This window comes from Myotis daubentonii, chromosome 1 (genome assembly GCF_963259705.1).
Source record: "Myotis daubentonii chromosome 1, mMyoDau2.1, whole genome shotgun sequence".
In the NCBI taxonomy this organism is placed as follows: domain Eukaryota; kingdom Metazoa; phylum Chordata; class Mammalia; order Chiroptera; family Vespertilionidae; genus Myotis; species Myotis daubentonii.
The window spans coordinates 108,496,620-108,524,103 of NC_081840.1; the positions used below are offsets into that span (position 1 = coordinate 108,496,620).

Consider the following 27,484-nt stretch of genomic DNA (forward strand, 5'->3'; position numbering starts at 1 on the left):
AATTTTTAATGGAATTTTGAAGGTTATTATATTTTACAAAGGTATATAAAAACTTAGTACTGTAGTAAGGCCTACTGGGCTTTTTTGAGGCTGCTGGAAATTATTTATTTTAAAGTGTATTATTTTTTTTTAAATTTTGTTTTATTGCTTAAAGTATTACAAAGAGTATTACATATGTCTCCTTTTTTTTTTTCCCCCTTGACCTTCCCCGGCCTCTCCTACCCTCTAGTGTCTTGTGTCCATTGGTTATGCTTATATGCATGTATACAAGTCCTTCGATTGATCTCTTACCCTGCCCCCCAAGCTTCCCTGGCCTTCCCGCTGTAGTTTGACAGTCTGTTCGATGCTGCTCTGCCTCTGTATCTATTTTTGTTCATCAGTTTATAATGGTCTTTATTATCCATAAGTGAGTGAGATCATGTGGTATTTCTCTTTCATTGACTGACTTATTTCACTTAGCATAATGCTCTCCAGTTCCATCCATGCTGTTGCAAATGGTAATAATTCCTTCTTTTTTACAGCAGCATAGTATTTCATTATATAGATATACCAGAGTTTTCTAATCCATTCATCTGCTGATGGGCACTTAGGCTGTTTCCAAATCTTAGCTATTGTAGATTGTGCTGCTATGAACATAGGGATGCATATATCCTTTCTGATTGGTGTTTCTGGTTTCTTGGGATATATTCCTAGCAGTGGGATCAGTGGGTCAAATGGGAGTTCTATTTTTAACTTTTTGAGGAAACTCCATACTGTTCTCCACAGTGGCTGCAGCAGTCTGCATTCCCACCAGCAGTGCACGAGTGTTCCTTTTTCTCCACATCCTCTCCAGTACTTGTCATTTGTTGATTTTTTTATGATAGCCATCCTGACAGGTGTGAGATGGAACTTCATTGTTTATTATTATTCTTAGCAGGTGGTTAGCAAACCAGCTCTCCTGTGGGAATTGAAATTCTTCTTTCATAGTTCTGATATTGATGTGGTTGGCTCCCTTTGAAAGAAAGTTAAATTAGGGATTTTATTTTAAAGTAGTTAGGAAGGGCTTGAATGAATAAATGAGCTGGTAGAGCCCCTATGCCAGAAGTGGGAATACTGAAAATGGGTTCTGAATCCCCCATGTTCACTGATATTATCAACAAGAAAAGGGAATATTTTTACCTGGCCAGTGTAGCTCAGTTGGTTGGAGCGTCGTTCCATACACAAAAAGGTGGTGGGTTCGATTCCCAGTCAGGGCACTTGCCCTAGTTGCAGGTTCGGTCCCCGGTAGGGGAATGTGCCAGAGGCAACCAATCCATGTTTTTCGCTCGCTCTCTCAAATCAATTTTAAAAAAAAGAAAAGGGCATGTTAAATGTGCTTAAGTGGTAAAATTACATGTGTCCTATATTTAATGCAGTGGTTCTCAACCTTCTGGCCCTTTAAATACAGTTCCTCATGCTGTGACCCAACCATAAAATTATTCTCTTTTTTTTTTTAATTAAATCTTTATTGTTCAGATTATTACATTTGTTCCTCTTCCCCCCCCCCCCCCTTAACTCCCCTCCTCCCGGTTCCCGCCCCACCCTCCACCCTCACTCCCCACCCACTGTCCTCATCCATAGGTGCATGATTTTTGTCCAGTCTCTTCCCGCATCTCCCACACCCCTTTCCCCCCCAAGAATAGTCAGTCCATTCCCTTTCTATGTCCCTGATTCTATTATAATCACCAGTTCATTCTGTTAATCAGATTATTTATTCACTGGATTCTTAGATTCACTTGTTGATAGATGCATATTTGTTGTTCATAATTTGTATCTTTACCTTTTTCTTCCTCCTCCTCTTCTTAAAGGATACCTTTCAGCATTTCATATAATCCTGGTTTGGTGGTGATGAACTCCTTTAGCTTTTCCTTATCTGTGAAGCTCTTTATCTGACCTTCAATTCTGAATGATAGCTTTGCTGGGTAAAGTAATCTTGGTTGTAGGTTCTTGGTATTCATCACTTTGAATATTTCTTGCCACTCCCTTCTGGCCTGCAAAGTTTCTGTTGAGAAATCAGCTGACAGTCGTATGGGTATTCCTTTGTAGGTAACTGAGTTACTTTCTCTTGCTGTTTTTAAGATTCTCTCTTTATCTTTTGCTCTTGGCATTTTAATTCTGATGTGTCTTGGTGTGGTCCTCTTTGGATTCCTTTTGTTTGGGGTTCTCCATGCTTCTTGGACCTATAAGTCCATTTCTTTCACCAGGTGGGGGAAGTTTTCTGTCATTTCTTCAAATAGGTTTTCAATATCTTGCTCTCTCTCATCTTCTGGCACCCCTATAATTCTGATGTTGGTACGCTTGAAGCTGTCCCAGAGGCTCGCATTTTTGGATTCTTTTTTCATTTTTCTTTTCCCGTTGGGTGTTTTTTGCTTCCTCGCATTTCAAATCATTGACTTGATTCTTGTGCTCCTCTGGTCTGCTGTCGGGAGTCTGTATAATATTCTTTATTTCAGTCAGCGTATGCTTAATTTCTAGTTGGTTCCCCAATATAACATCGAGGGTCTCATTAGTTTTCTTGTAGATCTCATTAAGTTTATCGGCAGCTTCTAAACAGTTCTTGAGAGACCTTAAAAGTGTGGTTCTGAACTCTATATCTTCCATTGACAATTTTGTCCTGTTTCTTTGTCTCCACATTTTGTTATGCTTCCTTGGTGCACCCCCTAGTGGTCTTTGTTCGCAGTCTTATAGTTAAACCTTGATTGTTGTAGCTAATACCAGGGAGGGTTTGACCTCCAGGCCAAGTGGCTATGAGAATCAGCTGTGTCAGCAGTGAGAGAACTTCTGTCCTCTAGGGAGGTGCTATTCTAGCCTTTGCCTGAGGCTATCCGGCAAATGCCTCTGTGCAGGGCTTGGGTAGGGCGGGTCGCACAGGATCAACAGGGTGGGCCGGAGAGAGCAGTTATGGCGGCTCTCAGTCCTGTCCCTAGGGGCTCTGCCTCTCTGAGTCCCAGCACCCGCTGCAAAGCTGGGAGAGAAAGCTGCACTCGTTCTGACCGAAGCCAGACAGTCCCGCTTCTCCCGTTTGAGTCTGGGTCCCTAAAGACTCGCCTGTATCTGGAGCTCAGAGTCTGCGACTCCCTCCTGATTGAAAACAACAACCGCGCCCTCCGCTGCCAGCCCGCTCCGCGCACTCCGCACCTCAGAATTTGACTTCAGCACTGCGCCTCCTCTGAGTGTCCGTATGCATTTCTCTTTCCTCCTAGTTGTAGGACTTCCACTCAGCCAGCGTTCCTGTGGTTCTGGGTGATGTCCGTTCCGTCTTTTAGTTTCACTTTTGAAGTAGTTGTTCAAAGCAGCAAACTCCGGCGTTAACCTATGCCGCCATCTTGGTTCTCCCCATAAAATTATTTTCGTTGCTACTTCATAACTAATGTTGCTACTGTTATGAATCGTAATGTAAATATCTGATATGCAAGATGGTCTTAGATGACCCTTGTGAAAGGGTCGTTCGACCGTCAAAGGGGTCGCGACCCACAGGTTTGAGAACCGCTGGTTTAATGTATTTATTATATAAAACTTACTGACCCTGCTTCTCCCTGTAGATGGGTGATACCTTGCTCTTTGTTAGCCCATGCTAGTTTATCCCTCTGCCAGCTATCCCCCACGCTCACTCCAGCTGTCTCTGGCATGTTTTGAATGAAGTCAGGTGTTGCTTGGCCCTGGCAGGTGATTGGCCATCCCTGCTCAGGGTTTATGAGGAGCTTCAACCATTTGCAGAGAACTAAATCTTGATAGATGGTGACTTCCATGGAAAGTTTAAAGAAAGCATTTCTTTGTTACCTATGTCTAGTAAGGTGAGATGAGTTAGAAAGCAGAGGTTAGAATCTTTTTTGATTCTCAAGTGGTATGCAAGCAAATGAGAGGCAACAGTCTCGTTTCCTATTTGTGATAATAGGAATAAAGGTGACAGGTGTGTGTGTGTGTGTGTGTGTGTGTGTGTGTGTGTGTGTGTTTAGGCTTGGGTGGGATGGGCTAGTTAAAAGGAGTGTTCCTTTCTGAAAATCTCTTATCAATACAGTGGTTTTCAAGAATTCCTTTTATACATCAGGATAGGTAAGTGATCCTACAATACAGACAACCTCCTCCTTCCATGAATTTTAGTGGCTTTAAGAAACAGATTTATTCCTTGATTACATGTACATTGATGTTTAGTGGGGTATTCTGCTCATCAGAATTACTCAGGGTCCCAGGCTGACAGAGTGCCACCATCTTGAACATTCCCAGTCACTGGAAGGAAAAAGATTGCTCAGAAGGGTTTTGCACCTTTAAATGCTCTAGCCTGGAAGTAATAGTATTCTGATCCATCTGTTAATAACTCATTTGCCAGAACTAGTTATGTGGCCCTATTTAATCATAAGAGAACCAGGAAGTTCAATCCAAATTCTGTTTTTAGTGTGTGTGTTTTTTATTCCTCACCTGAGGATATTTTTCCATTGATTTTAGAGATTGGAGAGAGAGGGAAAGACAGAGAGAAACACTGATGTGAGAGAAACACATAGATTGGTTGTCTCCTACACGAGCCCTGTCTAGGGCTCTGGCCAGGGAGGAGCTTGCAACCGAGGTATGTCCCCTTGACCAGAATTGAACCTGGTACCCTTCAGTCTGCCGACCAACGCTCTATCCACTGAGCAAAACTGGCTAGGGCTGTTTTGTTTTTTGATTGTTAGTTTGTAACAGATCTTAACAATTCAGAAAAGTTCAGGGTAAAGCGTCTGTAAGGTTGCTTCCTTTTAAGTCCCTCTACACTGGGATTAGTAGTCCTAAGCCAAGCACACTGGTGGTGGTAGAAGTAATGACTACCACTTATTCATCACTTATTTACTTATTTAATCCTTACCCAAGCATATTTTTCCATTGATTTTTAGAGAGAGTGGAAGAGAGAGGGAATGACAGAGAGAAATATTGATGTGGGAGAAACACATCGATTGGTTGCCTCTTGCACTTGCCTTGACCAGGGCCCAGGCCAGAGAAGAGCCTGCAACCGAGGTATGCGCCCTTGACCGGAATCCAACCCAGAACCCTTCAGTCTGCAGGCTAACACTCTATCCACTGAGCCAAACCAGCTTGGGCTAGTCATCATTTATTGATGTTATGTGCCAGGCATTGCACAAAACCATTTATGTGGATTGTATCGTTTGATCCAGACAACAACCTTAAGAGAGTAGCTGTTATCCCTATTTTACTGGTAAGAAAACAGTCTTCTGTGGCTTTTACGGCAGAGCCAGGATTCCAGTCCAGGGAGTTTGACTCCTTACCTTATACTCCTAACTACTATTCTATTCTGATTTGGGTCCTGAGCACACTTTGTCTTTTTCTTTAGCTTGATGTAGTTTTAGAGACCAATCTGGCAACAATCCGGGTTCTGGAAGCAATACAGAAGAAGCTTTCCCGCTTGTCTGCTGAGGAACAAGCCAAATTTCGCTTGGACAACACCCTTGGGGGCACATCAGAAGTCATCCATCGAAAAGCACTCCAGAGGATATATGCTGACAAAGCAGCCGACATCATTGATGGTCTGAGGAAGAACCCCTCCATTGCTGTCCCCATTGTACTTAAAAGGTATCCAAACAAATGTGCCCTTCGTGCTCTCCTGTGCTTCAGGACATAGTTGGTGTCCCATTAAATGAAGCTCATTTTTTACCTTGTTATCCCATGAGACCTCCATTTCTCCCCATTCTGGTTATTGAAAGTCAGGTACAGTGTGGGATAGTGGGGCTTCTTAAAACTACACACACACACAACACTTTACGAATTTGCGTGTCATCCTTGCACAGGGCCCCTGCTAATCTCTGTATTCCAATTTTAGTATGTGTGCTGCCAGATTGAGCATGCTGGTGGAGCTTCTTGATGGGGTTCTGTGTAATCAACAGTAGAGGGCAAACGTTTAAAGTCCATAGTGGAATGCTCTGTGTTTGGGGCCATACTTTAAAGTTTAAAAAAGAACAAAGAAGAAAATCACCACCCATGTTCCTACCGTTCGTTCAGTACTAACCCTTATAACATCTTTGGTTTTTAAAAAGAGACCCTTTGTCTTTGTAAAATTCATAAGTATTATTTTAAAAGACTTAAGAGTGCCTTTCTACCAAGAATGTCTTTTTCTTTCTCGTAATAAGCCTTCAGCTTGAGTTGTGGAGGGGCTTTTGTGCCCATCAAAGGAGGGGGCCAGAGCCAGGGCTAAGCCCAGGTTCCTCCAAGACTGGACCACATTGTGAATCCAAGCTAAGAGCTGGGTCCTCCTCACTCAGTATCACCTGGTGAAAAGGAATTCTTGTCTGCTGCACAGATGCCCCAATTTAGCATTCCTCCCTAGTCTTCCCCTCAGATACTGCCACAGATTATTTCTCTTTACCAGAAGCATTTAACTTTTAGCTTTGAGATGTAGAACATTTCCATGTTGTTTTTTATTTTACTCTCCTCTCCTCTTCTGGAGGGTTAAGATCAGTTCTCATCAGAACTTCCCAAACTGTGTCAAAAGAAACATTACACTGCAAGCTCTCTACTCTTGGACTTTTGCATTTATGTTCGCATAGTAAACATTCTTAGAGGTTCTGTACCAAAAAAACTTGTTTAACTTTGTGTTAGCTGGCCAAGGATGAGAATATTTAAGAATATTCCATGGACTGCTGTTTGAGAAATACTGTTCTAAGTAGGATTTCTGACTTTGGGACAAATTACTTCCCCCAAATCCTGAATGAGTAATTTCCTCATGTAACAGAGTTAAAGACTGGTTTGAATAACATTTATCCCAAGTCGCCAATAATTTTGACAGGCCTATCATACCTATCTGTTTATTAAATTTATTGGGGTGACATTGGTCAACATGATCATATAGGTTTCAGGTGTGGGTTAGGTGCTGTTATCCCTATTTCACTGGTACAGCAAAGCCAGGATTCCATTCCAAAGAGTTTGACTTCCACCTGTGTTTCCACCCCACTCCTTACCCAACTAGGTTGAAGATGAAAGAGGAAGAATGGCGAGAAGCCCAGAGGGGCTTTAACAAGGTGTGGCGAGAGCAAAATGAGAAATACTACTTGAAGTCTCTGGACCATCAGGGTATCAACTTTAAACAGAATGACACCAAGGTCCTGAGGTCTAAGAGCTTACTCAACGAGATTGAGAGTATCTATGATGAGGTGAGCTGGAAGTTTCTACACCTGTAAGGGGGCTCCAATCTTTGTATAGCTTTGATTCCTAGAAATTACCTTTGTTATATGAAATCGAGACCCTCTAAGACAGTGGTTCTCAACCTTGGCTGCACATTAGAATCACCTGGGAGTCTTTAAAATCCTGATTTCTGGGCCTCACCCTCCGGAAATTCTGTTTCTTTGTTATGGGGTGGGACCACAACATTAGTAACAAAGAAACAATTTCCGGAGGGTGAGGCCCAGAAATCAAGATTTTAAAGAGATTCCCAGGTGATTCTAATGTGCAGCCAAGGTTGAGAACCACTGCTCTAAGACTTGTTGTTGATTCTTGCTTCATAACTGTCATAGGCTTCTATTCCTGATTCTATCATTTTAACTCTTAACCTTACCTTTCTACCTAAGCTATCTTACTGGTTTCCTAGTTTACCCTCCTGGTTTCAGTTGACAACCCCACTTCTCCCCATTCACTGCTTGAGTACCTTGTATTTGATTGGCTTGCCTCAGCTTCCCACTACTTAAACTCTTCTCACTGATACCAAATTCTTTCTAATCCTCGTTTATTCAGCATACTTACAAAGATTATATGTAGTTCAGGAGCTAGGATACTGTGATGAATAAGAAAATAATACTATTTTCTCTGAGCTCACAGTCTTAGGGGATGGATAGAGACATAAATGTAGTGTGGTTGAAAATTCCTGGAAGTGATGTGATCTTGAATTTTAAAAAGCTTTTTATTGTGAAAATGTCAAATGTACATGAAAGGGGAGAAAATAATAAAGTGAGCTCTTACATAAATTTGAATAATTATTTCTATTTTGTCAATGTTTTTACATCTAACACTTTCTGCACTTCCACCGCAGAAGTATTTTAAAGTGAAACCTAGATCTCATACTGACTACTTCCTTCATAAATGTTAATTCAGAATTTTAGATTGTCCCAATGTCCCCTATCAGTCTTCAAAGTATAGAAGGTACCAATATTTTGTTCTCAAACCACATCTTCCACATTACCTTATTGTTTCTAGAAGTTTTGGATTGGAAAATAATAGTCACTATGGTTAATAATTGAATGTACTGATGTGTTGTCTCATAGGTCTGTCGATTGTTGCTATGGATATGGCACTTACTACTTTGTATCTCTCTCTCTCCTGGTAGCGGCAAGAGCAGGCTACTGAAGAAAATGCTGGCGTACCTGCTGGCCCACACCTCTCTCTGGCGTATGAAGACAAGCAGATCCTGGAGGACGCCGCTGCCCTGATTATCCACCATGTGAAGAGACAGGCAGGCATTCAGAAGGAGGACAAGTACAAAATCAAGCAGATCATGCATCACTTCATTCCAGATCTGCTCTTTGCTCAGAGGGGTGATCTCTCGGATGTAGAAGAAGAGGAAGAAGAAGAGATGGATGTAGATGAGGCCACAGGGGTGGCTAAGAAGCACAATGGGGTTGGGGGCAGCTCCCCTAAGTCCAAGCTACTGTTTAGTAACACAACAGCACAGAAGCTAAGAGGGATGGATGAAGTGTACAACCTCTTCTATGTTAACAACAACTGGTACATCTTTATGCGACTGCACCAGATTCTTTGCTTGAGACTTCTGCGGATTTGTTCCCAAGCAGAACGGCAGATCGAAGAAGAAAACCGAGAGAGGGAGTGGGAGCGGGAAGTGCTGGGCATAAAGCGAGACAAGAGTGACAGTCCTGCCATTCAGCTCCGTCTTAAAGAACCTAGTGAGTGCCTAGACTGCTGGTTTACAGAAGATGTGTTCACAGAAGATGTGAGGGGTTGGTGACCTTGGGGCCTAGTTAGACTCGGGACTTTCCTTTTATACATGGGGCACAGGCAGGCTTCAGAGGAGTTCAAATCCTAGTTCTGCAACTTACTGGTTGTGTGACCTTACTTAACACTCTGAACCTGTGCTACTTGTTACTTTATGAGGTTGTTGGGAGAAGTGAAGAAAATATGCAAACCACCTTTTACAATGCTTGGATTGTGGACACTTGACACCCGGAGGGGATGACAGTTGCCATCAGTTTCCCAAATGGCAGATCTCTGGGTTATTACAAAGAATTTCAAAGGACAGAGAGAGACAAGAACCCAGTTGGCTCCACTGCATGACAGAACATAAATTCCTAGTGGTTCATGCCTAAGACAGTTGGGAATTTTCTGATGTGTTTGGGCAGTACTTCTCTTTAACCAGAGGGGTTTGTGGCTCATTCCTAATAAAAGGAGAAGGGGGTATGGAAAGGAGACTGGAACTCAAGAGGTGGTTTGAGCCAGCAGAATAGGCAAAACAGAAATGAAGATCGAGAACCAAGAAAAGGAAAATAAATAGGGGTTAAGGAAGCCATCCCTCATGTGCTTTAAGTAATTCTGTGCCACCTATTTGTAGATAACTGTTCAGTTCATAAATTAAATACTTGAGGTGTGAGCTAAAATCTTTTTCGTGAAGCCTTTCTTCAGTGCCCTTGAGGAAATTGCCAATCTGTGGAGCAAATTAGCTTTTTTTTAACTGTTGCTAATGTAAGAAGCCCATGTGTGGTTCTCGCCTTCAATCTGTTGAAGAGCTAATGACCCTGGGAATTCTAAAAACCTTTATCTGGATTAATCCTAGCTTGACAGACAAGTTTTGGACCTCAGTGTGGTGATTCCACCTGCTTGGGTAGAAATAAGAGAAAATGGCCTAATCCTGGCTTGACCACTGACTTATCTTGGCTTGAGGCTTACATAGTTTGGTCTTGAGTGACAATGCCAGCTTCACTGATCATAGCTCATGTGCATTTGCACATTGTTTTATTCTGGCAGAACAGCATTTTTTCATGGCACTAGCATGGCTCATGCCTATGCTGTCGCTCTGAACAAGGTGATATTCTAATGAAACTCAAGCCAGTTGCTGCTCTTAAACAGTAATTGTCCTGTTTTGCTTGTCTTGAATGAGTCCATCACACTGCAGATAAATGGACTCAGCTTTTGCTCTTAGCCTTTTTGCCCCTGTATATACTTTACAAACTGGTGACCAAATGTCATTTTAGTGAAAGCTTTCTTTTTTTTTAAAATATATTTTATTGATTTTTTACAGAGAGGAAGGGAGAGGGTTAGAGAGTTAGAAACATCAATGAGAGAGAAACATCGATCAGCTGCACACCCCGTACTGAGGATGTGCCCGCAACCAAGGTACATGCCCTTGACTGGAATCGAACCTGGGACCCTTCAGTCCGCAGGCCGACACTCTATCCACTGAGCCAAACCTGTCAGGGCAAGTGAAAGCTTTTTATTGAAGTGTAACACATACTGAAAAGCATACAAATCCAAATTGTATAGCTCAGTGAACTTTTACAAAGTGAACACACCTGTGTAACCAGTACCTAGGTCAAGAAACAACACCCAACCAATATACCAGTAGCCTCCTCATGCCTCTTTCAAATCTGCATGTTTTTGAGCCTTGTGTAAATAAATGGGTCTTATTTTAGTAAGCTGCAGTCAAGAGCCCTTTCACCATTCCTGTGCACTCTGGTAGTTTCCAACGTCTCTGTCACAACTGATAAAATTCCAGCTGGTGGCAGAAGTGGTTCATGTGCAGCACAAATCACTGTGCAATTTGTGAAGTACAGCATTGGGAATCCATTTTGAAACAAAAGGACTTTGACAGATGCACATGACTTTATTATTCATAGAGGATTTAATTTGCTCACCCTTTATTCTGTTCCTGAGGGTTTCCCAATGCTAGAGTGTGACTCTATCCTCTTTTCTCCTCTGTCCCTCTATGTTTCATGGAAATAGCTTGGTGAGCAAGTGACTCATGTGAGGAATGCTCTTCACAGGCAGAGGTTGGGGTGGGAGGGTGGTGATAGTTTTCTCTCAGCAGGGGAGCCAACAACTTTTTGAAGAAACTTCTTCCCTGGGATATTTTGCTCTCTTATGCAGAGCCCAGCCTGTCACTAAGTGTCTTTCTGGCATGGTCAGAGTTCTGGAAGCTGCTGGTGAAGTTGCAGAATCACTGTCCTCTGATAGAGCTGCTGATTGTAGCTGCCTGTCAGATTGTGTTTCTGCAGATTGAGGAGGCATGCTTTGAGTATCTAGGGTTGGTTTATTCAATGCTCCTTAGGCCATCTCTGGGACCTGCCCTGCCTGCTCTCCTGATCTTTTCCTAGCAGGGTAAAGCCTCATCTGTCCCATCTCTCCCACAGTGGATGTTGATGTAGAAGATTATTACCCAGCTTTCCTGGATATGGTGCGGAGCCTGCTGGATGGCAACATTGACTCATCACAATATGAAGATTCACTGCGAGAGATGTTCACCATTCATGCCTACATTGCCTTCACCATGGACAAGCTCATCCAGAGCATCGTCAGACAGGTGAGGGCGAGGGTGAGTACAGGAAGATAGCCTTGCCTAAAGATGGACCAGGCACAAAGAAAGGGTTTATAATGATGCTTATGTACGAATGCTTCTATAGAGGGGAGAGGAAGTGAATGTGCTGTGGGGATATCTCCCGTTAACAAAGTGGCAGCACTTCAGCCACATAACTGACTCCTCTGCTTTGCTCAGTGTGCCCTCATAATCGGATGAGCCTGCCTCACACCTGATGTTTGGCTCTTTCTTGCTGGCTGGCTGTTGAGCCAGCATTGGTCCCGACCCTGATCTCTGCCCAGGAGGCTCAGCTCTGTTCTCGTCTACCAGGGGTGAGCTCTCTGCTGGTAGCCTTTTCTCTTCTATAGGTGTTGGTAATTCTATATACTTTCTTCATTTAATATTTGAAGTTCTTTTTACAGAAAGGGTTTTATAGATCATCTCTCTGAGTTAGGTTTGTGGCTTGTTGCTGTGGCACCCTGGGTGTTTGTAAATATGATTGATGTTCTCTATTGCAATGATAATTTTATAGCAAATAGTATACATTATGCCTTGAGTTCTCAACTTCCAAAGGGAGTGTGTAGTTGGTGCTCTACTATCTTTAAAGTGAAAACTTGCCCTAGTCGGTTTGGCTCAGTGTATAGAGCAGCACACCCCCCTACGCCCATCCCTGCTGGGGTCCAGGGATTCCCAAAGGTGTGGACAGAGTCGGCGAAGAATGATTTACACAGAGACAGCATTCAGAACTCTCTAGCTTTCCTTAGTCTCCGTGGATCTTTCTCTCTGGCCTCAGCTGAAGAAGTTAATAACTGAGGCCCAGCAGATGGTAGAAAAGCAAGAAGTGGAAGCTACTTTCTCAGCCAAATTGGAGGACTCTGAGTAAATCGGCAAAAGAAACTTTCATTTGGTAGAAAGATGTTACTGTGGTTTGATTTCTCACTTATTGCTGTTTTGCATTGCCATTGTTTTATTATTCTTACTAGTTTTAAAAATGTTATGTTTAAGCTTTAAAATGTTTTGGGTTTTGCATTGGCATTATTTTGTTATTGCTTTAATAGCCAGAGTTTTGTTCTTGATGCTTAAGTTTGATGCTTAAGTTTTACTGTCATTATGGTAGCTTAAAAACTCTCATTATAGTAGCTTAAAAAATAAAAGAAGAGTGAGATGTAGGGAGCTGATATAGGGTTAAGCCTCGGACTGACCTGTGGGCAAAGTCACAAACAATTTCCAGCTTAGAGGGCACAGTCCTCTTAGCATAATTAGGCTTGACCTTGTAACACTCCCTAGATCTTATCTGGGAAGCTAATGGGCTGAGGAAGTGCTAACCATGGTGTAAACAAGTGAAACTCACAAGAACAGTGTAAACAAGTGAAACTCACAAGAACAGTGTAACTTTGGTAACCACTACCTTGTTTACCTCTCACTATAAAATAAAGGCTCAGCTTGCCTTGGGATCTCTCTCTGAGGCCTCAGCCAGACACAGGGAAGATCCACGGAGACTAAGGAAAGCTAGAGAGTTCTGAACGCTGTCTCCGTGTAAAACATTCTTCGCCGACTCCGTCCACACCTTTGGGAACCCCTGGACCACTGGGGCTGGCCCCCAGCACATCCCCTCCTGAAGGGTCCCAGGTTTGATTCCAGTCAAGGGCACGTACCTCAGTTGCTCAATCCCCAGCTGTGGTTGGGGTGCGTACAGGAGACAGCCAATTGATGTGTCTCTCTCACATCGATGTTTCTCTCTGTGTCTTTCTCTCTCCCTTCCACTCTCTCAAAATCAATAGAAAAATATCCTTGGGTGAGGATTAACAAAAAATAAATAAAGTGAAAACTTAGGAAAGGCAAAAAGATAATTCTGAAGTCTACACTGCCACTATGGAAAGAAAAATTTGTTGCTCCACTGTTTCCTTGGGATAAAGTATGAAATCCTTTGTAGAGTACCCATGACTCTGCATCCCTCCCATAGCAGCTTCTCAGAGTCAGGGAAAACGCTTCTCAATTTTGGCATCTTCACGAAAGTTATCAAGCAGATAGTTTTTTCCTGAAAGTTGAAGAAGTTATTAGGCCTTTCCTTAAGAGGTCTATATCATGACTGGCAGAAATCATTGTATGGATATAATTAGCTATGGTCATAATTTTTGAGAGACTAACCCTGTTAACATCCCCTAAAAGTTGTCATATGCTTATTTTTCTGCTTACAAGTTAGTTTGCTGCTGCTACAGGTAGGAGTAACATCATTAAAACTAACTTTTTATAAGCCAAGATTGGTTTTTTTTTGAAACAATAAATATAATTAGTTCATTTACTAGAAGCACCGGGTTATGATTTTGAGTCAATAATATATAACATTTAGTCCTTTTATATGGAAACAGGTTTCATCCAGAAACCCTAATTCAGTATGTTGAAAATCTATGTTCATGGTTCTCCTCTTAACCCCTCAATTGAAGGCATATCTTCTCTCATTCACCTCATCTCACTTGGTATTCTCCCTAAGTTCAGTCCTGACTGGAGGTAGAACTTATATTTCAGGGTCAATCCATACATTTATCTTACCATTTCCAGGCTAGTTTAAGAGGGATTTGTTTTAGGAATAAAATAGGTAGCTAGTACAGAACTCAGTATATGCCCAGATCACATAGGAATTGGATTGGGACATTTTCCCCTCTTGCCTGAATGCTTTTTTTCTAGACATCTGTTTCATTCTAATGCTTTTCTCTGCAAATGAACATTGGATCCTCAACCCCCATTCCACCTACCACCAGCCTTGGCTTTCCATGGCAGTGCCTCTGACCCAAACATTACCTGATATTTCCATCCAGATGCTCTTCTGTCTACCGTGCACACTTACTGTCCCATTTCAGATTAGCAGGAGTGAGAATCTGACCAGCCTAGCTTGGGTGTGGAGTTATCTAGTTGTCCCTGAATTATAGTGATGCCCTTTCCAAAGACTCTAGAAGGGGCCAAATATCCAAGAACAGAGTAGGAATGGGGAGTTAGTGACCTGGTCTACTTTAACAAGAAGGTATCCTATATAACAAAAGGTTAATATGCTAAGTGTCCGACTGTTCGACCGGTAGCTATGATGTGCATTGACCACCAGGGGTCAGACGTTCAATGCACAGGCATGGAAACATGGAACAGACTGATGAATCTCAGAGGGGAGAGGGAGGGGAGAGTGCAGGAAGAGATTAACCAAAGATCTTATATGCATACTAGAGGCCCAGTGCACCAGTGGGGTCCCTCGGCCTGGCCTGCAGGGATTGGGCCAAATCCATGCACCAGGCCTCCGACATCCTCCAGGGAGTCCCAGATTGCGAGAGGGCGCATGCCAGGCCTAGGGACCCCACCAGTTCATGAATCCAGGCACCGGTCCTCTAGTAAAGTATAAGTGTCAACATGGTAGAGACCATGCTTTGAATATATTTTCTTTAAGCTGCTTTTTTTTCTCTCTAAAACACTATCTTAAGCTTTTCTCTATGTTATCAAGTTGTCATGAGCATTATTTTAATTCTCCATTAGAATCAATTGTCTGTACTAATTGTTATTTATTTAATCATCTCCAATTGTGGCTTTTTAGACTGCCCTCAAATCATTCACCCTCTGACCTTGCACTGTGTTTATTTATGTACAAATACACGTACTTGTTATTTAAGACTTTTAAAAATAAGTAGTTGTTATAGTTACTAGCACTTCAAAAGGAACACACCTTCCTAAAAATAGAATGGCTTAGTAGTTATGAGAATTTTAAAATAAAATAGACAAGCTGATATTGCAGTTAACTTTTTGCTTTCTGCTTTATCTGTTTCTTTTGTTTTTAACATTCTCTGGCATTGTAATGGGTAGTTTTATTTGAGGAAATTTTTATTTCACAATAGAAGTATTGCCATGATTCATGGAAATGTAAACTGAAAGATTCAACTTTCTAGTCATCAGATAATTTAATAAGATAGTCACAAAAGTTAGCAGTAGTCCATCATGATTGACCTGTTTTGAAATGAGTTCATTAACATTATATATAATTTAAGTACTATACTTTATCAGATGTAGGAAAATAGGTGGATAGGAAGAATATTGGTCCTAGGGGTCAGAAAGCTTGAATGTTAGTCCTGACTCTGCTCCTTCAGCTGAGGCCCTTGGCAGTTAATTCAGCAACAGTTTCTTAAATACTTAATGAGTTTCAGACTTTGTATTAGGGCTGGGGATATAGACATGGATCTTGCTTTCATGGTTCTCGAAGGTCCCTCTCCTCACCTTGGGTACACAGTGAGTTTTATTATCAAACATGTAAATTTGTCTCATGTATCAGAACACCCCTCTCCAGACTCTTCCGAAGGTAGTTGTGGATCAAATGAGAATATGTATGAAAGCAAGTTGTAAATGGTAGAGAAGTGCCCTACAAATAGGCGTCCATGGGAATTTTCTTTCATGTAAAAAAATTTTTTCAAGTTCCTTAGAACTTTATTAAATAGGTAGCACATTAATAACCATTGTCTGTAGTTTTGCTTTTATTTATTTTTAAAAATATATTTTATTGATTTTTTACAGAGAGGAAAGGAGAGGGATAGTTAGAAACATCGATGAGAGAGAAACATCAATCAGCTGCCTCCTGCACACCCCATACTGGGGATGTGCCCGCAACCAAGGTACATGCCCTTGACCGGAATCGAACTTGGGACCCTTCAGTCCGCAGGCCGACGCTCTATCCACTGAGCCAAACCAGCTAGGGCTGTAGTTTTGCTTTTAAATATATATGAATATTTTACTCATGGACCGGTGATATGGCTGAAGATTTTGGCTTAGTTATTCTCCAAGAAAAAAATAATAATGGTTTTGTGTGACTGATTTTTAAAAATTACCAATTCCCAAAACCTCTTTTTGAGCTGAGTAACTGAAACTATCAAAGAAAGGTTGAGTGTATGACAAGGAGAAGTATTTTCTTGATTCATTGTCTAGTTGCCTTTGCTTGATTCCAGCTGCAGCACATTGTGAGTGATGAGATCTGTGTACAAGTGACTGACCTTTACCTGGCAGAAAACAATAATGGGGCTACTGGAGGCCAGCTGAACACACAGACTTCGAGGAGTCTCTTGGAGTCAGCATATCAGCGGAAAGCCGAACAGCTCATGTCAGAGGAGAACTGCTTTAAGGTGAGAGTTACTCATGTAGTCAATAATTGTGCTGGTAACAGGGGAAGTTGTTGGGATCATCTCTACCAGAAATCAAAGAGCAGAGTGTTTTGACTCTGTGATTCCACTGCTGGAACCTCCTTAGAGTTCCTGTGAGCTCACTGGAGAATATACAAAAAACATGGGAAAATAGAAGTAAAGTCTCCTATGTACTTTCTTGCCTTTATAAAAAATTGCTTGTTTTATATGATTTTTATAATTTTGTCTTCTGCTTTTCTTTGAATGTTTTTTCATATGATAGTGTTTTGTAAGTATATTGTTTTAAAATGTTTAAAAATGTAACCCTTGATTGTTGTAGAAAAGATAAGAAATGCAGAGAAAAGAAAAATTGACTACAATTCTTCCCAGAAATAATCATTGATTACATTTCTAGAATATATATATATCTGTAAGTTGTTTTTACGCAATTAGCAATACCTGTGAGTCTTCAGCATCTTTTTGTGACTATTTGATATTTCATGCCTGCCTTATTTGACAACCTGAGTTGTTTCCAGTTTTCCATCATTGTAATAGCTGATTTGAAAAGTATATCGCTGGAAACAGCCTAAATGTCCAACCCACTATGGGAGTGGTTAATGGTACTCTATTGTATAAATAAATACTTGGATGGCATATTTTGCAGCCCTTTTAAATTAATTATAAATTATAAAAATATTGAAGCAAATAAAAGGATACAAAAGTATGTGTATTATGATTGCAGCTATGTAATAAATATGTATAGTTGAGCAAAGCCTGTATGTATTTACACACAAGAAGGGCAGAGTCACGTGATGCAGATTAAGGTTTGTGATTGGCTGAACAGGGAAGAAAGCTAAGTAACAGTTTGCTCTATTTGGGTATGTTCCATATAGTTTAATGATCCTACTCCAAATGTTTTACTTTTTTGTCTACTTCTACTTTCAGTTGTTTTCGTTTCTAATTCAGTACCAGTAATGTTTGCTTAATTTAGAATCAAAGAACGGGAAGCAAGTTTTTCAGTTCAGTCCTCAGATCTGATGTTCTAATACCTGAGGACCTTCCCACTACAGAAGAGATTCCCTAAGTTTTTCAGGGTTTAAATCTATAAATGTTTGTTATGAGCTTGCTGTGTGTTAGTTTTGATGGTGAAACAGAATTAGCCTCCCCACCCATTAAGAGTTTAAACAGGGTATTAAATTGTGGCCAGGGCCTTATGAAGGATTGGACAGATTCGCCCTGTACATAAAAATAATTATCAGGGGGAATAGCAGGAAGAAAGGCTTTGTAGCCAGGAAAATGGTGTCACTACAGTGATCCTCTTCTTTAAAATGTTTACTAGTACATAGAGAATAAAATTTAATATGTTAGCAGTAAGCTAAACATAAGCAGCCCTTTAAACCCTCTGCTGCCACTCCCCACCCACCTTCAGCCTCCTCTCCCTTTATTTTTCCTATGTACATTCTACATTCAGGCTTTTTAACTATCTATGTTCCTTCAGACCCTTTTCTGTGCATTTACATACAGGTGTATGTATATGTAGAAACAAATATTAGATTGTGCATATTCTACATCCTGCTTTTTTTCCACTTAGTATGTCTTAGAATTGCTTATTTTGGTTTATGTAGATCCAGCTCAGTTTTTTTCACCTGCTGTATCATACTTAATAATATAAATGTACCGTATTTTTTTAAAAAATCATTCTTTTATGGGTGAGCATTTAAACTGTTTTTTTGTTTTGTTTTGTTTTGTTTGTTTTAACTATCTCAAATAGGGCTACATTGAACAGCATTTTCGTGTATTTGTATCCTTGTGTGCATGTGTTAGTATTTACCTTGGGTAGAGACAAAAAGTGAAATTATTTGGTCAAAGGGATACATATTTTAGATTTTTTATTTTAATGGATATTGTCATTTCTCCAAAATGTTAGGCTGTACCAGTGTACACTTGCATAAGAGCATTGATTTCCTTGGTCAATTGGTTTATCAAACTTCTTTTATTTTTTTCCAGTTAGAATCAGCGGTTCTCAACCTGTGGGTCGCTACCATCAGAAAACACATATAGCATATCAGATATTTACATTATGATTCATAACAGTAGCAAAATTACAGTTATGAAGTAGCAACGAAAATAATTCTATGGTTGGGGGTCACCACAACATGCAGAACTGTATTAAAGGGTCGCGGCATTAGGAAGATTGAGAACCACTGAAGATGGTTAGAAAATTACTTAAATTCACATTTCCCTGTTTTCTACTGTTGCCCTACTATGTATTCCTTATTCATACATTTCACCTTTTTTGGGGGGGGGGGGGTGTAGTTCTTTTTATGTACTTATTAAAATACAGTTGTCTCTGTCATAATTTCTCTGAAATTGGATTGATCTTCTTTATCCTTCAGTGCCCAGCTGAGGGTCACTTCAGTGAAGTGTGAAATCTTTCTCAGCTCACTGAAGAGGGAATTATTTATTTCCACAGCATATTGCTCATGTCTCTAAAATAGTACCTTTGTGGTTACTTAGTTGTAATTTAAATATAGCTGCTTATATTCCTATTTACTTTACTAAATTAATCTTCTCCAAAGAAGAAATTATGTTCTCTTTTGAGCGTGCCCCTGTGTTATGCAAAGTGCTGAGGTCCCAGAAAATCTCAGGTATTGTTTGTGGATTCCAAAGAAATGGTTAGCTGTGAAAGACATGGGTTTATTAGGACTTAGGTGCTGACCAGTGAAGTTTACTGCTGCACCGGCTACTGCCAAAGAAGCTGTCCCATGAAGTCCCGATGGGGGTAGCTGGTCGGTGCTATTGTTTTTGCCACCACCCAGACTTTCCCAACACAGGTTTTATAGAATACAGAAAACAGAGAAACAGGGCATGCAAGGGGGAGGAGCATATGCACAAGATTTGTGAAATTGAAACACTAGCTGTTTATAATCCAGGCTGACATCTAGAAGCCGTTTGTCTTTGACCTTTCTTAGACGGAGTTGCTAGCCAGGTTCTCAAGGTCGCACAGTCTGCTTACAGATGGCCTTCACTATTATTCCCACAGGGTGGGAGGGGGAGTTAGAGCATGGGAAGAGGCCCATGTTCCTATTTACCATATATCCTGTCTGTTAAGTAGTAACATTCAGTAACTGTGTGTTGAGTAAATGAAGTATAGGGAGGATATTGGTGGAAGAGGCATGTAGACAGGGGGGGTCCAAGTGGTAGAGGATCTTTAGTAAGTAAATGGTTTGGATTTTCTTGTGGTTGATGAACAGTGAGGCATTATTAAGGACTAAATATCCCACTGGATTTGAATTTTCAGGAAAACAGTTTGGTAGCACTGATTAAGAAGATGTGGACTAATCAGAGGCGAGTTTACTCCTGGAGGCAGTTAACCAAATTTGGGTGATAAGTGTGAGCAGTCTAATAATGAAGCTAGTTAAGGCTTGGAGAGTGGTTACAGAGGTGAGGGAGGTGGGTAAACACATGGGGAAGGGCCTAGCAAGAGAGGATACAGGTGGAGGAGCCTGTTGGGATGAAATTGAGTTCAATTTTAAGCATGTAGAGCAGTGGTTCTCAACCTTGACTGCACATTAGAATCACCTGGGAATCTTTTTAAAATCCTGATTTCTGGGCCTCATCCTCCGGAAATTCTGTTTCTTTGTTACTAATGTTGTGGCCCCACCCCATAACAAAGAAACAGAATTTCCGGAGGATGAGGCCCAGAAATCAGGATTTTAAAAAGATTCCCAGGTGATTCTAATGTGCAGCCAAGGTTGAGAACCACTGATGTAGAGAATAGACTGCCTACTCAATATCACTTTGAAGGGTGATTTCTTTAGAGCAATAGGACTAATCTAGAGATTCTAGGACAGCCGTTGGCAAAGTACGGCCCGTTTGAAATGAATAAAACTAAAAAAAAAAAAGAAGACCGTACCCTTTTATGTAATGATGTTTACTTTGAATTTATATTAGTTCACACAAACACTCCATCCATGCTTTTGTTCCGGCCCTCCTGTCCAGTTTAAGAACCCATTGTGGCCCTCGAGTCAAAAAGTTTGCCCACCCCTGCTCTAGGATCATCCTAGTGACAGGGGTTTAGCATAGTCCTGGAGGCAGTGTTTCTTCACATCTATTTTAGAAGTAACTTCGTTTGTGTTTGTGTATATATTATGTTCTTGTCATGTTTTAAATTTGACTAGCAGATAAGAATTTCTAAAGCTTCTCCAGAACAAATCAGGAACCATAGCTGGCTTCTAGTCCTGCTTATTTACTCTCTGAATTTTAGGGTTTTTTTCTGTGTAAACCAAGGAGGTTGAAATAAATTATTCTCAAGTTTCCTTTTAAGTGCTGATCTTCCATGTGATTTGAATCATGACCTTGTCTGCAGCAATCCCTTAGGGTAAGGACAGTGAGAGTCCTAGGGTTTTTGAAAGGGCAATCCATGTGCCATCATCATTTGATAGTTCTTTTGTGCAGCACATGACTTGCTTTTGAAGAACTTCCAATATGACTGATACTGTTATAGCAGATCACTTCTAAATACTTCAGTGTTTTGTGTTCCTTACCCCCATGGTGTGTGTGATACCTCAGGTAATCTTTATTGCAGTGGAAATGCAGTTGCTCCTCTTGGTTGTGTTCATGTTTTCATCTTCACTTTGTTTGAGAAGGTTCCTTCTTTTTTAAAACTAGAGGCCCAGTGTACAAATTCATGCACCAGTGGGGTCCCTTAGCCTGGCCTGCAGGATGGGGCTGAAACCTGCTCTCCTTCCCCTGAAGGGTCCTGGATTGCGAGAGGGCACAGGCCAGGCCAAGGCACCCCACTGGTGCACAGTCAGGGCCAGGGAGAAATGTGGGAGGTTGGCCAGCCAGGGAGGGACCGAGGGAGGGCTCCAGGGCATGTCTGGCCCCTCTTGCTCAGTCCCGATCAGCCAGACCCCAGCAGCAAGCTAACTTACCGGTTGGAGCATCTGTCCCCTGGTGGTCAGTGCACGTCATAGCAAGCGGTTGAGTGGCCTCAGCATATCATTAGCATATTACGCTTTGATTGGTTGAACGGCCAACCAGTCAACCAGACACTTAGCATATTAGGCTTTTATTATATAGGATACTATAGACTTGTTTACATCTTTGTGTTAAGTCCTAGAAATGGGATTATCAAGTGAAATGGCTTTGACATTGTATAGTTCTGGCTTTAAAGCACTCTTATTGACATTGATTATTCTAGATAATTTAAGAAGTATGAAATATAAAATGGTGCTTTTTGCACTAACATTTCATTTTCCTGGTAGCGAGATTAAACTTTTGCCTTTTTAATCACCTGCCTCCTAAGTTTTTGTCTTCCTCATTTCTTCCATTGGAACAGAGTTGTATGACTTTATTGCCTCTCAACCCTTAAGAAGCTGGCTTATAGCTTTGGAGATGGTCTTTTGTTTACACTCAGGTTTCTTATTTGCAGCTTATGTTCATTCAGAGCCAAGGCCAGGTTCAGCTGACTATTGAGCTTTTGGACACAGAAGAGGAGAACTCAGATGACCCTGTAGAAGCAGAGGTATGACAAGTATATTGCAGAAGCTTTGCTGAGGGAGCGGTCATGTCCTGTGAGACTCCTCATTGATTGTCTTCTTGAAGGCCAAGACAGCCATAGGTCTGCTTAAGGGTCAGAACCTGATGCTCTTTAAAGAACAGATCATTTCAGCCATGTCTTCAGCTGAAGAGAAGGGCTATCTGGAGTTGCTATTTGGGATTGATGGCAGTCTTAGCTACTCTCAGTAAAGCCATCTCCTCTGAGGAAACCTCATGGTTGGCACCTTTCCTGTTTTTGTCCTAAAGTGTAAGAAACAACAAATGAAGTGGCATCTGCCCTATTTCATCTTGATTTTTTGTGTCATGTTTACTTTTTATTGGGTTAGATGAAGCTAGGAGTTCTCTACCTCCACAGAGTAGACAGAGTGAGTTGATTATCATAGCTGGGTCTAACTGGTAATATTAATGAGGATGTAAGCCACATGTATGATGTTGGGGGAATATGGAAGGGAGACTGTTGTTTTGTGGGAATATTGGCTTATGGTTACCAAATCATTAAATTTTTTTAAAGAGATGCCAGAAGTCCGGATTTTAATGTGAAAGATACTGATTTTTAAACATTTGCCACTAATATTTTATTTAACAAAAATGCTCTGTGAGGAAATAAAACTTGTGAATAAACCATCTGATACATATTTATGACTTCTGGTAACTTTTAAGTATCTGGGAGAAACTGGGTTTTGCTATCTAATGAAGTGACTTTCAACTGGTTTGCCACAAAAATTTCTAAAACATGCAATACCTATTTAGTTAGGAGCACTAACCTCTCCCTTTAGATTGTCAAATAAAAAAATGACAGCCAATATAATAATAGCTGTCTGGTGTGACTGAATCAAAATTATACCTATTTTTTTTTTTTGTCATATTGGCAAAGAATACATTGGTGTGCCACAGAATTGTAATTTTTATTTTTTTATTTTAATCCTCACCTGAGGATATATATATATTTTTTTTTTTAGGGAGGGGGGATATAAAGAGAGCGAAACTTTGATGTCAGAGAAACATCGATTGGTTGCCTCCCATATGCACTGGATCGGGAAGTGAACCCACAACCTTTTGGTATACAGGATGATGCTCCAACCCACCCACCCTGCCAGAGTATGTGCCACAGAATCTTGGTAATTAGTTTATGTGTGCCATGAATGAAAAAGGTTGAAAATAGCTGATCTAACAGACTTTCAAAGCTGTGTTTCAATACCAAGTAGCAAGCATGTCATTGTGGGAACATACCTTTTTTATCTTGAAATTTTAGGAATTTTAGACATTTTAGTCATATAATTTGCTGATGAGGGAGGATAGAGCTCAGGTTTTTGCCCTCTCCCCACTACTGGTTTGTGTTTATAATCCTAGCGCTGGTCAGACTATGTGGAGCGATACATGAATTCTGATACTACCTCTCCTGAGCTTCGTGAGCATCTGGCACGGAAACCAGTATTTCTCCCAAGGTAAGTGAACCAACTCATGCATTGGCAGGATACACTTGTGCATAGTTAAGCAACAGAAAGTTAAATGTCTTTTCAGATTCTTGTTTTTCACTTACTCTATTCATAGTTCTTTCTGCTGAGGGCACTAATCAAGGTTTGTGTTGCTGTTAAAACAGAAGCTTACCTGGAGCTCCTGCCAAAGCATCAGAGAAGTGAGAGTCTTAGATAATCAGTGACAATTTACTTCCCTTATTATATCGGATGTGTAAAAGGACACAAAGCTAAATCAGCAAAGGGAAAGTCATCTGTGACAAAGTCAGAGAAAGCCAGGCAAAAGCTTCCCAGAATCCTCTTCCATTGGAGTCATACAGGACACTGAATTCCTCCAGCAATGAATTGTGATAATCTGTTTGAAATGCTGTCTACCAAGGAAGCTCATTAGATTCTCTCTCAGTGCCATAGTTTTTTATTGGGTGCTAGTCATGTAGGCACCTTCTGCCTAGCATATACCAGAATTCCAGATTTCCAGAAGGAAAGCCACATTTTCAGCATAAGCCATATATTTTGAGCAAACAACTTACATAGGGAGGGCCACTCTTGTCATTTAGGGAATGGTGGAAACTCCCAAAATCCAATATCCCAAGGGACAGCCGTGTAAGCAGGCCTCTCAAAGGATAGCAATCTTAGACCTGCTTTGTTAACTCTCTTCACAGAATCTTTTTAATTCACCCTGCCCATGTGTAGGCAGATTGTAATGCTGGTCCTCTATCTGAGGTTGAAGAAGAGTTTCAAAAGTAGAAAGTAGGTTTTGCTATAGTAGACGGGCTTTCTTCCTTCCCCAAATTAAAATCTTGCCAAAATTTGAATTGAAATTTCATGCCTTACATTTCCAGAAAGATGTTATCCCATTACAGTAGGTCCTCGGGTTATGTCGGAGATCCGTTCCTATGGCGAGATGTAACGCGATTTTCACCATAAGTCGGAACCCACCTACATAAACACCTATGTCACTCACATGGAGCACATACACAGCAGTAATGAAGTGAAACAGTAAAAAAAAAATTTAAAGAAAGATAACAACTCCTGACCTTTACTTGTGGTAAATAAATAATAAAAAACATAAAGCATATATATACATATGTCAAAATGACGGAACTGGGGCTTTTTTGGGGTTTTTTGGTGTTTTTATTTTTAATAAATAAATGGGAGATGGTGACGTAATCACGAAACGATGTACATCAAGTCCAACGTAACCCGAGGACTGTGTATTATAGGCAGGGAGAGATATAAATTGATACAATCATTCTGGGGTCAGAGCTGTTCATGTATGGGACCTTTACCGTAGAACTTTGGTTTCTAATAATTCGCCTTAATAGCTAAGGTTCTCAGTGTTTTTGGCTTTGAAACCTCTTCACTTTTAGAGATTGAATACCTCCAAAAGCTTTTGTTTAGATGGATTATATCTAGTAACATTTACCACATTAGAAATTAAAACTGAGAATGTTTAAAAAGTTAATGAATTCATTTTAAAAACAATAATACTAAACAGGTTATGTTATCAGAAATCTATACATATAAAAGGCTAAGTGACTGATTGACCGGCTGGTTGGCTGGTACATATGTCGTGCACTGGCAATTTAAAAATAAATGTTGACTCGCGCTGGTGTGATACATGTAAAGCTCTCACTGGCGCCAATCACTTGTGACACCATAATGTATATGAAGACCAACTATTGGCACAATGTACCTCTGACACTGAAAGAAAGCGATGTCGTTGACAGAATATTTCTGAAGACCAGCTATTGGCACAACGTGCCTCTGAAGCCAAAAGAAAGCAACGTTGTCAACAGAATATTGTTTACTAATGAAGTTATATATTCTTCTCATATACATTTTACTAATTTTTTTCATCTCTGACACTTCTATTATAGAGAAAGGGTGAATGGCGATATTAAAATATTTTGTATTTTAATTTTATAGTACTATATTATATACTAGAGGCCCAGTGCACAAATTTGTGCATGGGTGGGGTCCCTCAGGGTGGCCTGCAGGATTGGGTCGAAACCGGCAGTCCAATGCCGCCTGCCACTCCTGCCTGCTGCTCCCACTCAACCCGGCCCCACTGCTCCTGCCGCGGGCTTGCGTCCAGTCAGTCCCAATCAGGAGAAGCTCTGGTGGCCACAGCAGCGCTTACCAGCTGTGAGCCCTGCATCTGGTGCCCATCCCAAGGGAGGTGTGGGGGGATGGAATGCGATCGGCCCTCCAGGCAGGCAGTGGTACGCCCTTGCCGGGATCCAGATACATCCGTTGACATTCATGCCAGTTGTTGGGAGCCACCTAGCGACCACTTTTATATCATTTCTTCCTTGCGGAATGTCTAGGGAGGGGAAGCGGCCACGGTGCCTGAGGCCAACTTTAGGAGGCTGGCAGTGCTGTAGGGATTGTGCTAGCGGTGCCGGTCCGTCAGTGCCTGTCCTGTTCTCTGGAGATTGGACCTGCAGAACTACTGAGGGAGTGAGTGGCTGCCACTAGGCTGGTGAGCCGCCAGGACGGGTCGGTCAGGTGAGCGGCACTCCCACTGTGGGAGCGCACTGACCACAAGGGGGCAGCTCCTGCATTGAGCTTAAGCCCCCTGGTGGTGAGTGTGTGTCATAGCAACCAGTCATTCAGTCGCTTAGGCTTTTATATATGTAGACAGTATTTTGACATGTAATTTTTTGCAGTAATGTAATTATTGTATGAATCCTTCTAATTAATTTCCTTTCAATGTGCACAAATCTGTGCACTGAGCCAGTAGTAATTTTATAATACAAAACTATTCCGGCCCTGACTGGTTTGGCTCAGTGGATAGAGCCTCAGCCTGCGGACTCAAGGGTCCCAGGTTCAATTCCAGTCAAGGGCATGTACCTTGGTTGCGGGCACATCCCCAGTAGGGGACGTGCAGGAAGCAGCTGATCAATGTTTCTCTCTCATAGATGTTTCTAGCTCTCTATCCCTCTCCCTTCCTCTCTGTAAAGAATCAATAAAATATATTTTTAAAAAAATAAAAATAAATAAATAAATAAAAAGCTATTCCAAACAAAAATAAGTGAAAGAGTGGCATTGCATTACAGTTTTGCAAAACTGGCTTAATAGAAGAACAGCTGGATTCTTAGATCTGCTTCTGTATTCAGTTTGTTGCACTATGTTGTTTGGTTGAAATATGCAAAGAAAATCTGGCCTTACTCAAATATGTATTCTTTGATATGACAACAAAGCTCTTTAAGTAGTAGTTTCTTAAAGGTTAGTTATAATATCAATAAAAGTACCAATGATCTTTTTATACAGTTATCCCAAACCATTGGTTTATTTTGTAGTTTGATTCTTTTTCATGCATTGTATTATAATTTCATGCAATTGGTTATTTGGAAAATCGTAATTCACTAAGTTATGCAGACCTACCAGATGTTTACACATTTTCATTTTACAATATAAAAAAACACATTTTTTAATTAAATCTTTATTGTTCAGATTATTACAGTTGTTCCTTTTTTTCCCCCCATAGCTCCCCTCCACCCGGTTCCCATCCCACCCTCTGCCCTTACCCGCCCATCCCCACCCCACTGTTCTCATCCATAGGTGTAAGATTTTTGTCCATTCTCTTCCAGCACCCCCAAAACCCCATTCCCCCTGAGAATTGTCAGTCCACTCCCTTTCTATGCTTCTGATTCTATTATATTCACCAGTTCATTCTGTTCATCGGATTTTTTTATTCACTTGATTTTTAGATTCACTTGTTGATAGATGTGTATTTGTTGTTCATAATTTGTATCTTTACCTTTTTCTTCTTCCTCTTCTTAAAG

At 40.9% G+C, this 27,484-nt stretch overlaps 1 protein-coding gene and 1 pseudogene across 12 annotated transcripts in view; one reads left to right on the forward strand and one right to left on the reverse strand.

Annotated features, from left to right (window-relative positions):
- The window catches only part of SIN3A (SIN3 transcription regulator family member A), an 86,738-nt gene that overhangs the window by 51,742 nt on the left and 7,512 nt on the right, over positions 1-27,484 (forward strand). For 8 of the 12 annotated variants that reach the window (XM_059656373.1, XM_059656381.1, XM_059656365.1 and 5 more), the window contains 7 exons: positions 5,339-5,577; positions 6,968-7,151; positions 8,318-8,945; positions 11,349-11,518; positions 16,483-16,656; positions 22,091-22,183; positions 23,569-23,663. In XM_059656373.1, the coding sequence (XP_059512356.1) occupies positions 5,339-5,577; positions 6,968-7,151; positions 8,318-8,945; positions 11,349-11,518; positions 16,483-16,656; positions 22,091-22,183; positions 23,569-23,663 (1,583 nt within the window). Of the gene's footprint in view, positions 1-5,338; positions 5,578-6,967; positions 7,152-8,317; positions 8,946-11,348; positions 11,519-11,710; positions 11,845-16,482; positions 16,657-22,090; positions 22,184-23,568; positions 23,664-27,484 lie in introns of those variants that run through there. The other 4 variants (XM_059656399.1, XR_009447573.1, XM_059656408.1 and 1 more) reach the window with 4 other exon arrangements.
- On the reverse strand, positions 5,748-5,848 carry LOC132224229 (U6 spliceosomal RNA; annotated as a pseudogene).